General features: G+C 41.4%; 1 protein-coding gene across 1 annotated transcript in view; it reads right to left on the bottom strand.

Annotated features, from left to right (window-relative positions):
* ARID1B (AT-rich interaction domain 1B) overlaps window positions 1-14,488 on the bottom strand; it is a 410,189-nt gene that overhangs the window by 112,777 nt on the left and 282,924 nt on the right. Inside the window, exon 5 of the mRNA XM_043456854.1 lies at window positions 11,025-11,268. Coding sequence (XP_043312789.1) covers window positions 11,025-11,268 — 244 coding nt within the window. The remainder of the gene's footprint in view (window positions 1-11,024; window positions 11,269-14,488) is intronic.

The raw sequence follows: 14,488 nt of genomic DNA, 5'->3' as shown, positions 1-14,488 counted from the left end.
CTCTTAAAACCCGTGATCCTTTTCAAAGGACAGCCACTTATTTGGTAGGTATGAGTCTCTGCAAGGAAAGAGGGACAGAGCAGCTCCGCCCGGGGAGCAGCTCAGAAGGGAAAGGCTCCAGCTGGTGGCAGAGGAGGAACCCGGGCGGGGGGGTGAGGGGTGGGGTGGTGCGCAAGGAATGGAAAAAGATCAGAGCAAGCTTGAGAGACTGATGAAAGACGACTCTCCCCTTGCCGTCCTTCCTCCTTTACAGCCTCTCAGCACTGAGGATACCCTGACCCACGGCCTCATGCTCTCTTCCGGCCAGTAGTCAATCTGGGGAAGGACCAGGTGGGAGGTGAGACACAGCAAAGAGCAAAGCACATACAACTTAAAGGGAGGGAGTTTCACATTCATATTTGATGAAATTTTATTTTGTTTCTGTCTATGACAGCTAGGAAAATGTTGACTTTGATTGGTCTTCTCATAACAAACACCTAATACTATGCCAGAAAAAGAATGGTTTGAAACAAATGTCTCTTCATCATGACATTAATGAGAATACCTACTTTTCTATCTTTGGTCCTAGTCTATTATCGCCAACAGCCCTCTGCTGTCAGAAGAAAGTGATTAACTCTATCTAAAACTGGATTTGCAACAAATGCTTAAACAAACAACAAAAAAAGTGGGGAGGGGGCAGGAAATCTGTTTAGGAATTTAGTTTTTATCCTTAGATCTTTAATAATAAAACCAATGACCTGTCCTCAACAGTCGGAACATTTCAAGTTTCTATAGACAAAAATGTCTATCAGGCTATGAACAGTTAATATCTGCCTGCCTATCACCGTCCCCCACTGACGTTCACCCTTCTTAATATTTAAACACTGTTGCTGCTTACAGCACATGGAGAAAAAAGCTGACAAAAGCCTTTGTCCAATAAAATAAAAATAAAAAAGTTCAGCTTATTTACATTTTTGCTTTGTTAGTAAACTGTAATGGTTGGCTCTGGAGGCAAGACAAGTGAAATTAACATCCACTAAATCTTTTGGCAACAGCAACGCATTCTGATGTTGTGCTTCGTCAGCTTCTACTATGTGTTAGGACGAATTAGGCCTGGTGTAAGACCTACACAATACACTATGTGTAAGGACGAATTAGGCCCAGTGTAAGACCTACACAATACATTCAAGACCCAATAGTTTATTCTCCTTAAATCAAGGTACATAACTTGATTCCTGGCTGTAACCCAGGAAGCAATGCAATGGGATCATTAGAAGGAAAACAAAATGTTTACTATCATACATTTCAGAATCAACTGCACCCTACATTAGATTTACTTTATTTAAATGTGTACATACAAACATACTAACAATTAGAAAGATGGGGAGATTTCTGTTTCTAAATATAAAAACATCAACCAGAAGAGGAATGGGAAATGAAACACTAAGTAAAAACCTAGAAAGTGTACAGTGGCACGGGGGAACATGTAACGTACACATTTCTGTTTGCAAATGCTTGTTTAGATTAGACCACCAGGCCGAATCCTTCCCCTTAACCACAGACAGCTGTGATGCTGGAGCCCAGAAATGTGCAGACAAAGGGAGAGAATCCATGTGGCTACTCACCACAAAAATCTCCATCCTGCTTTTCAAAAGAACGCAGGAAGGAAAAGCCCCACTGAGTTAGGGATGTGCCAGGGCCGATGTTGTGCCAGCGCATCACAGTACTTGTTCCCATGACACTCACAATGTTCGCGAGGAAGCATGACAGGAGGGCGAATTTGCAGTGGGTGGAGAAACGGTTTAACAGGCAAGAAAGAGAGTCAGCCATTCGGGGTGCTTTCCTGGGCTTTTGTTTATCTACCTCTGTGATACTTATTTACCAGATACTTCATTTACCAGAGCAGAGATGGAGAAAAATGACTGCTCTTCTTCAACAAACCCAGGGAGAGCCACGCTAGGAAGACTCTCCCATAACATTCTGGCTTTACTTCACCCCAGCTATCAGCTACACAACAGCTGTTCATTTTAACAATGACTTGCTGGAGAGACAATGATTGAAAGAGCCAATCTGTGACACATGGAGAGGAGGCAGCAAGATACAGCAGGAGTTAATGGGAGAGAAGTGGAGTCAGGGAAAACCAGTCAGTGCTGGGAATGGGAGGAAGGGTGAGGGAGAAAAGAAAGCAAAAGGCTACAGACAGAAAAACACAGGGAAATTCCAAACAGATGGTTTCAAAAAGCAATCTGAGGATCACGCTCAGGGTAAGAAACCATGTAATCTCTGTCAGACATTTTTGCTTCATTGGTTCGAACTCAGAAGCAAACGCAGACAGACTATACATTATCTTAGAATCTAGCGTGTGTGTGTGTGCGCTTAGTCTCTCAGTTGTGTCCGGCTCTTTGCGACCCCAAGGACTGTAGCCCTCCAGGCTCCTCGGTCCATAGAATTTTCTAAGCAAGAACACTGGAGTGGGCTGCAATTTCCTACTCCAGTGGATCTTTCTGACCCAGGGATTGAACCCATGTCTCTGCGTCTCCTGCACTGGCAGGTGGGATTCTTCACTACCAGCGCCACCTGAGAAGCCTTAGAAGCCAATGTACAGACCAACAAAACTTAACATCAGGGCTAGAGATGGGAAAAAGAGTGAGACTACTAAGTCAGCTCTGAAGGGCGAATCTATTGTCTAAGGAAGCAGGCCTGCATTTAGTTAAATACAAACCCCAAATAATCTACTTTATGATCATTTCTAAAATAGATCAGTCCTGGGTGTTCATTGGAAGGACTGATGCTGAAGCTGAAACTCCAATACTTTGGCCACCTGATGCAGAGAGTTGACTCATTGGAAAAGACCCTGATGCTGGGAGGGATTGGGGGCAGGAGAACGGGACGACAGAGGATGAGATGGCTGTATGGCATCACCGACTTGATGGACATGAATTTGGGTAAACTCCAGGAGTTGGTGATGGACAGGGAGGCCTGGCGTGCTGCGATTCATGGGGTTGCAAAGAGTCAGACACGACTGAGCGACTGAACTGAACTGATAATCATCTCTAAAGTGTGGTTTTATTTTTTATGATATAGTTCACAAAAGTATATTTTTAAAAAATTTTTAAAAGAAGGGAATATAGGTTAAAGGGAGGGGAAGACCACATTTTGTTTTCCAATAAAATATGGCATGATTTTTAATAAATCCCCATAAAAGACCACCACATAAAGTTTTTGATGAACATCTTTAAAATGTATGTTTGAATGTGCCTGGACATGGCTAAGGAACAAAGTAGAGAAACAGGTGACATGTGGACTCGGGCCACGAGGATGACTACCACGAGGCCCAGGACCAGAGTGCTGACAGCTCTGGGGCTCCTCTCTGTGGATTGTAAAAGGGCGCCCTTTCCCCCCGGATAGCTGCTGTATTTCACTGCCACTTACTCCTCTGGCCCACATCCCTGGTCTGGCGAGAAACTTATTCAAGTGAGTGTGGCAGCCCTGGCTAGGAAGAGGGAGAAGGTGGGACTGATATTGTCTAAACATATGCAAAAAGTGTGAGAAATAACCCAGGATTCTGATCTGCATCTATTGGTAAATTTTATGCTAGACTGCCTGCCCATCACATCACACAGAAATCGATTTGCCAACGATCTGAGTGAAGCAGGGTTTTTAAAAAATGCTTGTCTTCTGTCTCCTCGTAACCTTCTCAGACTCAGCCTCTCAGAAGAGCAACCACTGACCTACCTCCTGTATTTTTATAAGTCAGGAGAAAAACGGATTCAACTTTGTGAAAATACATTACGCTTTCATGGCTAGTTCTAGTGGTCCTACTGTATAATCTCAGTAAACTCAGCAAATCATCACTGGGAACTTTATATACATGTCCTCTGAATGGTACAGGAAAACCACTGGTGTAAGATTCAGACCTGTAGCCAAAACCCCCTGTGCTACTCTGGACAGTAATGATCATGGACAAGTCTCGACATCTCATTTTGAATAACAACAATAACCGTAATCACAACAACAATGAACACGCACTGAACGCTGACTGCAAGCCCGCTTTATGGACATTAACACAGCTCGTCTTTATAGTGACACTGTGAGAGGTGGCTGTCATCTTTACAGACACAGAAACTGAGGCACAGGGGGCTGAGCAGCTTCCCAAGTGGCAATAAAACGAAGAGGCGGGATCAGGTGATTAAGAAAGTTTCTCCAGCTCAAATGTTACTTGCAATTCCCTCTGAGAAAAAGGTAAATAGATGCCAAAACTGCTCAGCAGATTTTGTAAGTGGTTATTCCTCTTAGGGAGAGGAGCTACCCCACGTCCGAGGTCAGGGGCACGGCCGAGAAGAGCTACTCCACGCCCGAGGTCAGGGGCGGCAGCTGAGAGGAACAACCCCACATCCAAGGAGCAGGGGCTGCATGGGCACAGGAGGGCCGACAGGAGCTACTCCACGTTCAAGGTCAGGAAGGGCGACGTCGTCCAAGGTAAGGAGCAGCGGCTGCTCTTTGCTGGAGCACCGTGAAGAGATACCCCACGTCCAAGATAAGAGAAACCCAAGTAAGACGGTAGGTGTTGCGAGAGGGCATCAGAGGGCAGACACACGGAAACCATAATCACAGAAAACTAGCCTGATCACAGGACCACAGCCTTGTCTAACTCAGTGAAACTAAGCCATGCTGTGTGGGGCCACCCAAGATGGTCGGGTCATGGTGGAGAGGTCTGACAGAATGTGGTCCACTGGAGAAGGGAATGGCAAACCACTTCAGTACGCTTGCCTTGAGAACCCCATGAACAATATGAGAAGGCAAAGTGATAGGATACTGAAGGAGGAACTCCCCAGGTTGGTAGGTGCCCAATATGCTACTGGAGATCAGTAGAGAAATAACTCCAGAAAGAATGAAGGGATGGAGCCAAAGGAAAAACAATACCCAGTTGTAGATGTGACTGGTGATAGAAGCAAGGTCCGATGCTATAAAGAGCAATATTGCATAGGAACTTGGAATGTTAGGTCCATGAATCAAAGCAAATTGGAAGTGGTCAAACAGGAGATGGCAAGAGTAAACGTTGACATTCTAGGAATCAGCCAACTAAAATGGACTGGAAGGGGTGAATTTAACTCAGATGACCGTTATATCTACTACTGTGGGCAGGAATCCCTTAGAAGAAATGCGAGTAGCCATCATAGTCAACAAAAGAGTCCAAAATGCAGTACTTGGATGCAATCTCAAAAATGACAGAATGATCTCTGTTCGCTTGCAAGGCAAACCATTCAATATCACGGTAATCCAAGCCTATGCCCTGACCAGTAACGCTGAAGAAGCTGAAGTTGAATGGTTCTATGAAGATCTAAAAGACCTTTTAGAACTAACACCCAAAAAAGATGTCCTTTTCATTACAGGGGACTGGAATGCAAAAGTAAGAAGTCACAAAACACCTGGAGTAACAGGCAAATTTGGCCTTGGAGTACAGAATGAAGCAGGGCAAAGGCTAATAGAGTTTTTCCAAGAGAACGCACTGGTCAAAGCAAACACCCTCTTCCAACAACATAAGAGAAGACTCTACACATGGACATCACCAGATGGTCAACACCAAAATCAGATTGATTATATTCTTTGCAGCCAAAGATGGAGAAGCTCTACACAGTCAGCAAAAACAAGACCAGGAGCTGACTATGGCTCAGATCATGAACTCCTTATTGCCAAATTCAGACTTAAATTGAAGAAAGTGGGGAAAACCACTAGACCATTCAGGTATGACTTAAATAAAATCCCTTATGATTATACAGTGGAAACGAGAAATAGATTTAAGGGACTAGATCTGATAGAGTGCCTTATGAACTATGGATGGAGGTTTGTAACATTGTACAGGAGACAGGGATCAAGACCATCCCCATGGAAAAGAAATGCAAAAAAGCAAAATGGCTTTCTGAGGAGGCCTTACAAATAGCTGTGAAAAGAAGAGAAGTGAAAAGCAAAGGAGAAAAGGAAAGATATTCCCATTTGAATGCAGAGTTCCAAAGAATAGCAAGGAGAGACAAGAAAGCCTTCCTCAGTGATCAATGCAAAGAAAGAGGAAAACAACAGAATGGGAAAGACTAGAGATCTCTTCAAGAAAATCAGAGATACCAAGGGAACATTTCATGCAAAGATGGGCTCAATAAAGGACATAAATGGTATGGACCTAATAGAAGAAGCAGAAGATATTAAGAAGAGGTGGCAAGAATACACAGAAGAACTGTACAAAAAAGATCTTCACGACCCAGATAATCACGATGGTGTGATCACTCACCTAGAGCCAGACATCCTGGAATGTGAAGTCAAGTGGGCCTTAGAAAGCATCACTACGAACAAAGCTAGTGGAGGTCACGGAATTCCAGTTGGGCTATTTCAAATCCTGAAAGATGATGCTGTGAAAGTGATGCACTCAATATGCCAGCAAATTTGAAAAACTCAGCAGTGGCCACAGGACTGGAAAAGGTCAGTTTTCATTCCAATCCCAAAGAAAGGCAACGCCAAAGAATGCTCAAACTACCGCACAATTGCACTCATCTCACATGCTAGGAAAGTAATGCTAAAAATTCTCCAAGCCAGGCTTCAGCAATAAGTGAACTGTGAACTTCCAGATGTTCAAGCTGGTTTTAGAAAAGGCAGAGGAAACAGAGATCAAATTGCCAACATCTATTGGATCATCGAAAAACCAAGAGAATTCCAGAAAAATATCTATTTCTGCTTTATTGACTATTCCAAAGCCTTTGACTGTGTGGATCACAATAAACTGTGGAAAATTCTTCAAGAGATGGGAATACCAGACCACCTGACCTGCCTCTTGAGAAACCTATATGCAGGTCAGGATAGCAACAGTTAGAACTGGACATGGAACAACAGACTGGTTCCAGATAGGAAAGGAGTACGTCAAGGCTGTATATTGTCACCCTACTTATTTAACTTCTATGCAGAGTACAACATGAGAAACGCTGGGCTGGAAGAAGCACAAGCTGGAATCAAGATTGCCGGGGGAAATATTAATAACCTCAGAAATGCAGATGACACCACCCTTATGGCAGAAAGTGAAGAGGAACTAAAGAGCCTCCTGATGAAAGTGAAAGAGGAGAGTGAAAAAGTTGGCTTTAAGCTCAACATTCAGAAAACGAAGATCATGGCATCTGGTCCCATCACTTCATGGCAAATAGATGGGGAAACAGTGGAAACAGTGTCAGACTTGATTTTTTGGGGCTCCAAAGTCACTGCAATGGTAACTGCAGCCATGAAATTAAAAGACGCTTACTCCTTGGAAGGAAAGTTATGACCAACCTAGATAGCATATTAAAAAGCAGAGACATTACTTTGCCAACAAAGGTCCATCTACTGAAGGCAATGGTTTTTTCCAGTGGTCATGTATGGATGTGAGAGTTGGACTGTGAAGAAAGCTGAGTGCTGAAGAATTGATGCTTTTAAAGTCTGGTGTTGGAGAAGACTCTTGAGAGTCCCTTGGACTGCAAGGAGCTCCAACCAGCCCATCCTAAAGGAGATCAGTCCTGGGTGTTCATTGGAAGGACTGATGCTGAAGTTGAAACTCCAATACTTTGGCCACCACTGGAAAAGACCCTGATGCGGGAGGGATTGGGGGCAGGAGGAGAAGGGGATGACAGAGGATGAGATGGCTGGATGGCATCACTAATTCGATGGACATATGTTTGGGTAAACTCCGGGAGTTGGTGATGGACAGGGAGGCCTGGTGTGCTGAGATTTACGGGGTTGCAAAGAGTTGGACACAACTGAGCGGCTGAGCTGAACTGAACTGATTCCTCTTAGAATGACACTAATATTAAAGAAATGTTCTATTTTCCATGTTTTACATGATTCTATTACTGTACAGCTTCACACTCAGCAAAGATAATTCCCGATTTACCTGGATATCATGCCTCTGAAAACAAGTGGAACTTCTGCTCTGTAATTTCATCCCTGTACTAAATTTTGCTGAACAGTTTTATCAAGCAGCATGTAGAGTAATACAGGCTGCACTATGATGAAATGAAATGAAGGCCCTGGCCCTGGGCAGTTAGAATTTCTGGCACAAGCTACAAAACAAATAGCCTTAAACATAAATTTCCAAGAAAGCTGAAAGTTTTCTACTGAAAACCCACTTTCGAAGTTAACAGAGAAAAATCACATTTAGCTCCTCCCCTGAAGGTCCTGTGAAGGACAGGCCTCATAAGGCAAAAGGAGAAGAGGGCGGCAGAGGATGAGGTGGTTGGATGGCATCACCGACTCAATGGATATGAATTTGAGCAAACTCCTGGAGATAGTGGAGGACAGGGAAGCCTAGCATGCTGCAGTCCATGGGGTTGCAAAAAGTCAGACACGACTTAGCAACTGAACAATAAATAATAGGTCATCAGAATCATAATTCACTGAACAACTTTATCCTATGCAAAACACAACTAACTGAGTACCAGATTCTGAGACCAATTATATCTACCTCCACTATATCATGTAATACCACGCCCTCCAAATTGAGCTCTTTTGTTGGGTTGTGTGTGTTCCATACAGCATCAAAATCCAAACAGTGAGAACTGCCATATGACCCAGCAATCCCACTTCTGGGCATACACACTGAGGAAACCAGATCTGAAAGAGACACGTGCACCCCAATGTTCATCGCAGCACTGTTTATAATAGCCAGGACATGGAAGCAACCTAGATGCCCATCAGCAGATGAATGGATAAGGAAGCTGTGGTACATATACACCATGGAATATTACTCAGCCATTAAAAAGAATTCATTTGAACCAGTCCTAATGAGATGGATGAAACTGGAGCCCCTTATACAGAGTGAAGTAAGCCAGAAAGATAAAGAACATTACAGCATACTAACACATATATATGGAATTTAGAAAGATGGCAACGATAACCCTATATGCAAAACAGAAAAAGAGACACAGAAATACAGAACAGACTTTTGAACTCTGTGGGAGAAGGTGAGGGTGGGATGTTTCAAAAGAACAGCATGTATACTATCTATGGTGAAACAGATCACCAGCCCAGGTGGGATGCATGAGACAAGTGCTCGGGCCTGGTGCACTGGGAAGACCCAGAGGAATCGGGTGGAGAGGGAGGTGGGAGGGGGGATCGGGATGGGGAATACGTGTAAATCTATGGCTGATTCATATCAATGTATGACAAAACCCACTGAAATGTTGTGAAGTAATTAGCCTCCAACTAATAATAAAAAAAAAATTAAAAAAAAAAAAATCCAAACAGTGAAATAAAACTTTCAAAATCCCCATCTAGAATTCTAAATATATGTATGAAAACCATCAGATTGTGAACTACACATATTAGGGATTTTAAATGAAAAACTAAAATATTTTTATATCTCAGAAAAGTTTTCATTTAAGTTATTAAGAAAAGTCTTTTTGATGCAATTCAGAAAAATGGGATCAGTTCACTGACAAATATAGTACTTTACATATAACTTGCCAATGTTTAGGTTGGTAAGACCTCAAAAACCATCTCAATACCAAAAATTGTCTAAGGAATTCTGGAATACAGAGTACTCATAGCTTTAAAAACACTAAAAGCAGGTAAATCCAAGTTTTATTATTAAAACAACCATTATACAGACAAGACAATATTTTAAAAAGAAAATTAATGTTAAGATGTCATCAATAAAATATAAAATTATATGTAATTCAAAATACGGATCTCGGGAACTTAACATTTAGTCAAAAAAGCTAAGTGGAAAAGAACTACATATAGTATTACATATGTGACTATACTTTATGATTTGCCCAGAAATCTTCCTCATTTATATGTGTTCTACTGCAGTTATTATTAGCAACCCTTATAGGCTGAAGTCTCTCAACCTAGCGGATAAATTATATAGTGATTTTTAATATAATACATTTCTATAAAATGCAGAATTAAATAAAACTAACAATATATACTTCGTTTATGCTCTTTGAGAACCCAAAATAATCCAGAAAGAATGATTTAAAATACATTCATAGGATATCCGAGGCAGAGGAGAGGTACAGAGCTGAAGACAGAAGCTGAACACACAGGTAAAAACAACTCCAGCTCTTAAATTGGACGGTGAGCCATGAGTACTCATTTGATAGTTGTTTCATAATTAGCATTTTTCATATGTTCATATACATATATAAAACATTTATTTAAAATATTAAAAAGAGAAAAATAATAAGATGGTGTAAAATTACTATCCATGATCCATGTTTTTAAGATAATAGAATAAACTATCAGAAAATTTATCAGCAATTCAATAGCAATTCTGACAGACGAGTTAAAAAGTATTTTCTGGCAGCCACTTGCATCATGCTAGCAAAAGTTACACAGAAAAAAATTACATCATTTGATGGATAGAGGAAAGCTGGTTGCTTGGTGGGTTTGAATGAAAGATGGTTGATATAAGAAAGAAAGCTGGAATAGGATGAGGCAACTGACAAATAAATAAACAAATAAATAAGCACAAGTATATGATAAAGGAAGCAAAAGATACAAGAGTATGAGTACAGAAAGAGCTAACGCAAGAGGTTAATCGGAACATGAACTTCTTTATCAAAACTAAAAGGTAAGAGTTTGTATAAATAACAAGGCCAAGAATGTATGCTGGCAAATTAAGACAGTGATAAGCATGAACATTAAAAATATTGTAGAAAATAACTTCCACAGTTATCTCACCTTAGTGGCACTTATCAACAGAGGATCTTATTCAACAAAATCACTAAGAAACATACGCTAAGAGAATAAATAATTTTTTGATTTAAGTTAAGGTAAATGTGCAAACTGAAAGTAACTGGTGATTTTACTAATTCAGTGTTTATATTCATTAGTAGAGTATACTTAGGAACTAGGATGCTTGTATGCTTTGGTCATGATTCACAGTTATACTCCTAACTCCTAATGATGGTCCCATCATTAGGTTTTTAAATAGTAAAAAAAATAATAATAATGGTATGTATGTTTTTATTGATGGAAACTAGGTCTGTATTTATTACAGAGTAAAACAGTAATTATTAAGAAATGAATACCTGGAATACTTGCAGGAGAAATTGGGCCAGATCGTGACTGGTTGCTTCCTACAGGAGAGCCGACAGGAGAAGGTGATGGGCCCCCAGGGATGCTGGAGAGATGGGGAGATGCATGCGGAGAGAAAGGCGACTGAGCTGGGTTGCTCTGATCTCCTTGGCTGCTCGTGGACCCGGATGCACTGACGGCTGAGCTCAAAGTTGCTTCCGTTCCCGTGGGGAGGTCATCAATGGAGCCAGACAGGTCCTAAGAAGGAAAGAAATAGCAGGCATTGATGGAGTAACACATATTTGGACCAGTACCTATTCAAAACACTATTTGACCCTAACCTTTCAGAGTTTTTCTTGACCACTTGTTATTAGAAGATTTTAATGAGGTCTTTTATAAGATAAATCCATAGGATCTAGTCTGTCGCTAAAAAGTGAATAAATTTGTACCTCTTTCATTAAACTGTCCTACAGCTTTCCTTTAAGCTGTCAGCACCCAGTCCAACAAACCCACCAAAGACTCACAGGAAAAGCACGCTAGGGGGTGATGTAGCATCTGAATGGAATGCCTGATTCATACATGATCACTTCAGTAAACTAAAAACTAAGGCTTTGGATCTTCTTACTTAAAGATTAATACTGGAGGACTGTCTGAGTTTCAAAATATGATCTTCTAATGTAATAGCAATCCAAACTGTAACCAAACTTTGTTGGGGAGAAATTCTTATATTTTAGGTAATTCAAAAGTTCTCTTATAAATAGAAGAGTGATGTGTATTTTTACCTGATATGATGAAAATAAATCCCTTTGAAGTTATGTTGGCAGAAATGAGTCCTAACGTTATAACTTACTATCTTTTTTTGAAACAGTCATTTGTTTATTAACTCTAGAAAAACAAGAGGTACCATACCAGAAGGAAGTGCAACCAGAGCTTATTACTTGGCCTAGCAGTGAACACTGAGTATTGGTATAGTATATGTTTGCATTTGTTGTTGTTTAGTTGCCAAGTCGTGTCCGACTCTTTTGCAACCCCATGGACTGTAGCCTGCCATGCTCCTCTGTCCATGGGATTTCCCAGGCAAGACTACTGCAGTGGGACGCCATTTCCTTCTCCAATAACTTACTTTTTATAACAGTTTTAAGCTAAACAATCTTTAAGGTCCTATAATTTTACCATAATACCTTCTAAGGCAGATATTAAAATTCCCATTTGACAGACATAGAAACCAAAGGTCAGAGAGTCAAGGTTACTGTTACCAGTTACACCACTGAGAACAGACAGCATCTGCCGAAGATTATGACAGGAGGATGAGAGAAGAGAAATAAGAAAACTGTCTTTTGAGCCCTTATCAGAGTGAGAGGACAGAACCTTTACTCCAGTCTTCCTCATGGCTGGGCACAAAGGTCCCAAACGGGGTGCCCACCAACAGGAGCTCTGTACACCAGTGCAGGCCTGTGGCAACGGCGAGGCTCGCCCATCACTGACTCTGCAAACCCAGATGAGACATGGAACTAGGTGCTGAATGAGCCCTAAAGGCTGAGAGGCAAGATAAAAGATAACTTAGGACTAAACACTGCAGAATGGGATCAGAAATACTAGGTTATGGTACTGTCCGTAAAGCAGATTCAACCCTAATTGACATCTCCCACTCACGCAATTGTATTGTTTGATCTTACCTCACTGCTTACTACTGGGACTGCTAAAACTAAGGCTCTGGAAACTGCTGGAGGAAGATGCTCAGCATCTGAAGAACGAGTGCAGACCGGCAAGTGCAAAGGGGCCACGAAAGCAGAGCTGGTTAGAGCTCTTCAGGGCACCCCAAAACGCCACAACAAAAACTCAGAATGAGGACCCAGGGCTCCTGGGAGGTTTATCTATTAACCATCTGTTATACAATTAACTTCTCTCTTTTTAACAGCAAAATTGCCACTGATTAAAAACATTCTAAAGAATAACTGATGAGATGAGAACCTCACAAAAAGATGAATATTATAGAAAAACAAAAATTTCTTATGCTAAGAAGAATAACATCTAAGTACAACACAGTAAGCTTCAATGTCATATAATTGAGCGTATGAGTAAGAAACCTAACAGTAGCAAGTGATTAAAAATATCACCTCTAGAAAAAGTATCATCAAAGCTCCATAATAAAATGGGACAAACTGAATCACGTTTTCAGAATTCAGAGAAAAAAATATATTAATATAAATATCTCTACTTAGGGCACATGAGATGCATGGTTTTGCATACATTCAGCTGATAAAACATTGTATTCAACTTGATGACTGGGTTCAACAACAGTTCAATTCAGACTTTCAGAACTTTTTGTGAAGCCAGGTAGAAACAGAGGAAGAATATTATGCAAGTAAGATACTAAGTACAATGTAGAAGGTATTTAGTTCAGTTCAGTTCAGTCCCTCAGCCGTGTCTGACTCCTTGCAACCCCATGGACTGCAGCACACCAGGCCTCCCTGTCCATCACCAACTCCTGGAGTTTACTCAAACTCATGTCCGTTGAGTTGGTGATGCCATCCAACAATCTCATCCTCTGTCATCCCCTTCTCCTCTTGTCTTCAATCTTTCCCAGCATCAGGGTCTTTTCAAATGAGTCAGCTCTTCTCATCAGTGGTCAATGTATTGGAGTTTCAGCTTCAACATCAGCCCTTCCAATGAACATTCAGGACTGATGTCCTTTAGGATGAACTGGTTGGATCTCCTTACAGTCCAAGGGACTCTCAAGAGTCTTCTCCAACACCACAGTTCAAAAGCATCAATTCTTCGGCGCTCAGCTTTCTGAGCCCAACTCTCACATACATACATGACTACTGGAAAAAACCACAGCCTCGACTAGACGGACCTTTGTTGGCAAAGTAATGTCTCTGCTTTTTAATATGCTGTCTAGGTTGGTCATAACTTTTCTTCCAAGGAGCATCTTTTAATTTCATGGCTGCAGTCACCATCTGCAGTAATTTTGGACCCCCCAAAAATAAAAGTCTGTCACTGTTTCCACTGTTTCTCCATCACTGTTTCTCATTTTGCCATGAAGTGATGGGACTGGATGCCATGATCTTTGTTTTCTGAATGTTGAGCTTTAAGCCAACTTTTTCACTCTCCTCTTTCACTTTCATCAAGAGATTCTTTAGTTCTTCTTCACTTTCTGCCATAAGGGTGGTGTCATCCGCATATCTGAGGTTACTGATATTTCTCCCGGCAATTATGAAGTATTCAACACTTCAGCAATTAAGGCAATTATCTGAGTCCCTCCAAACAAAACTTAAGTACACTCATGCAGAGGTGTGAGCTGCAGGCTGACAGGGTCCACAGGACAGGATTCCACCCATTCCTCCTGCCCCAGGCTGAATGCTGGCCTCTCTGGGTGTGGAAGATAGCTGGGTCCTGAATAATTCTTTAAGTACCTATCCCCAACGTATTCCCTTCCTAACCTGATATAACCAGTTCACAAAAGTGCAAAGGGGCA

This window comes from Cervus canadensis, chromosome 33 (assembly GCF_019320065.1).
Source record: "Cervus canadensis isolate Bull #8, Minnesota chromosome 33, ASM1932006v1, whole genome shotgun sequence".
Classification (NCBI taxonomy): domain Eukaryota; kingdom Metazoa; phylum Chordata; class Mammalia; order Artiodactyla; family Cervidae; genus Cervus; species Cervus canadensis.
This window is presented reverse-complemented; position numbering and strand designations above follow the sequence as displayed.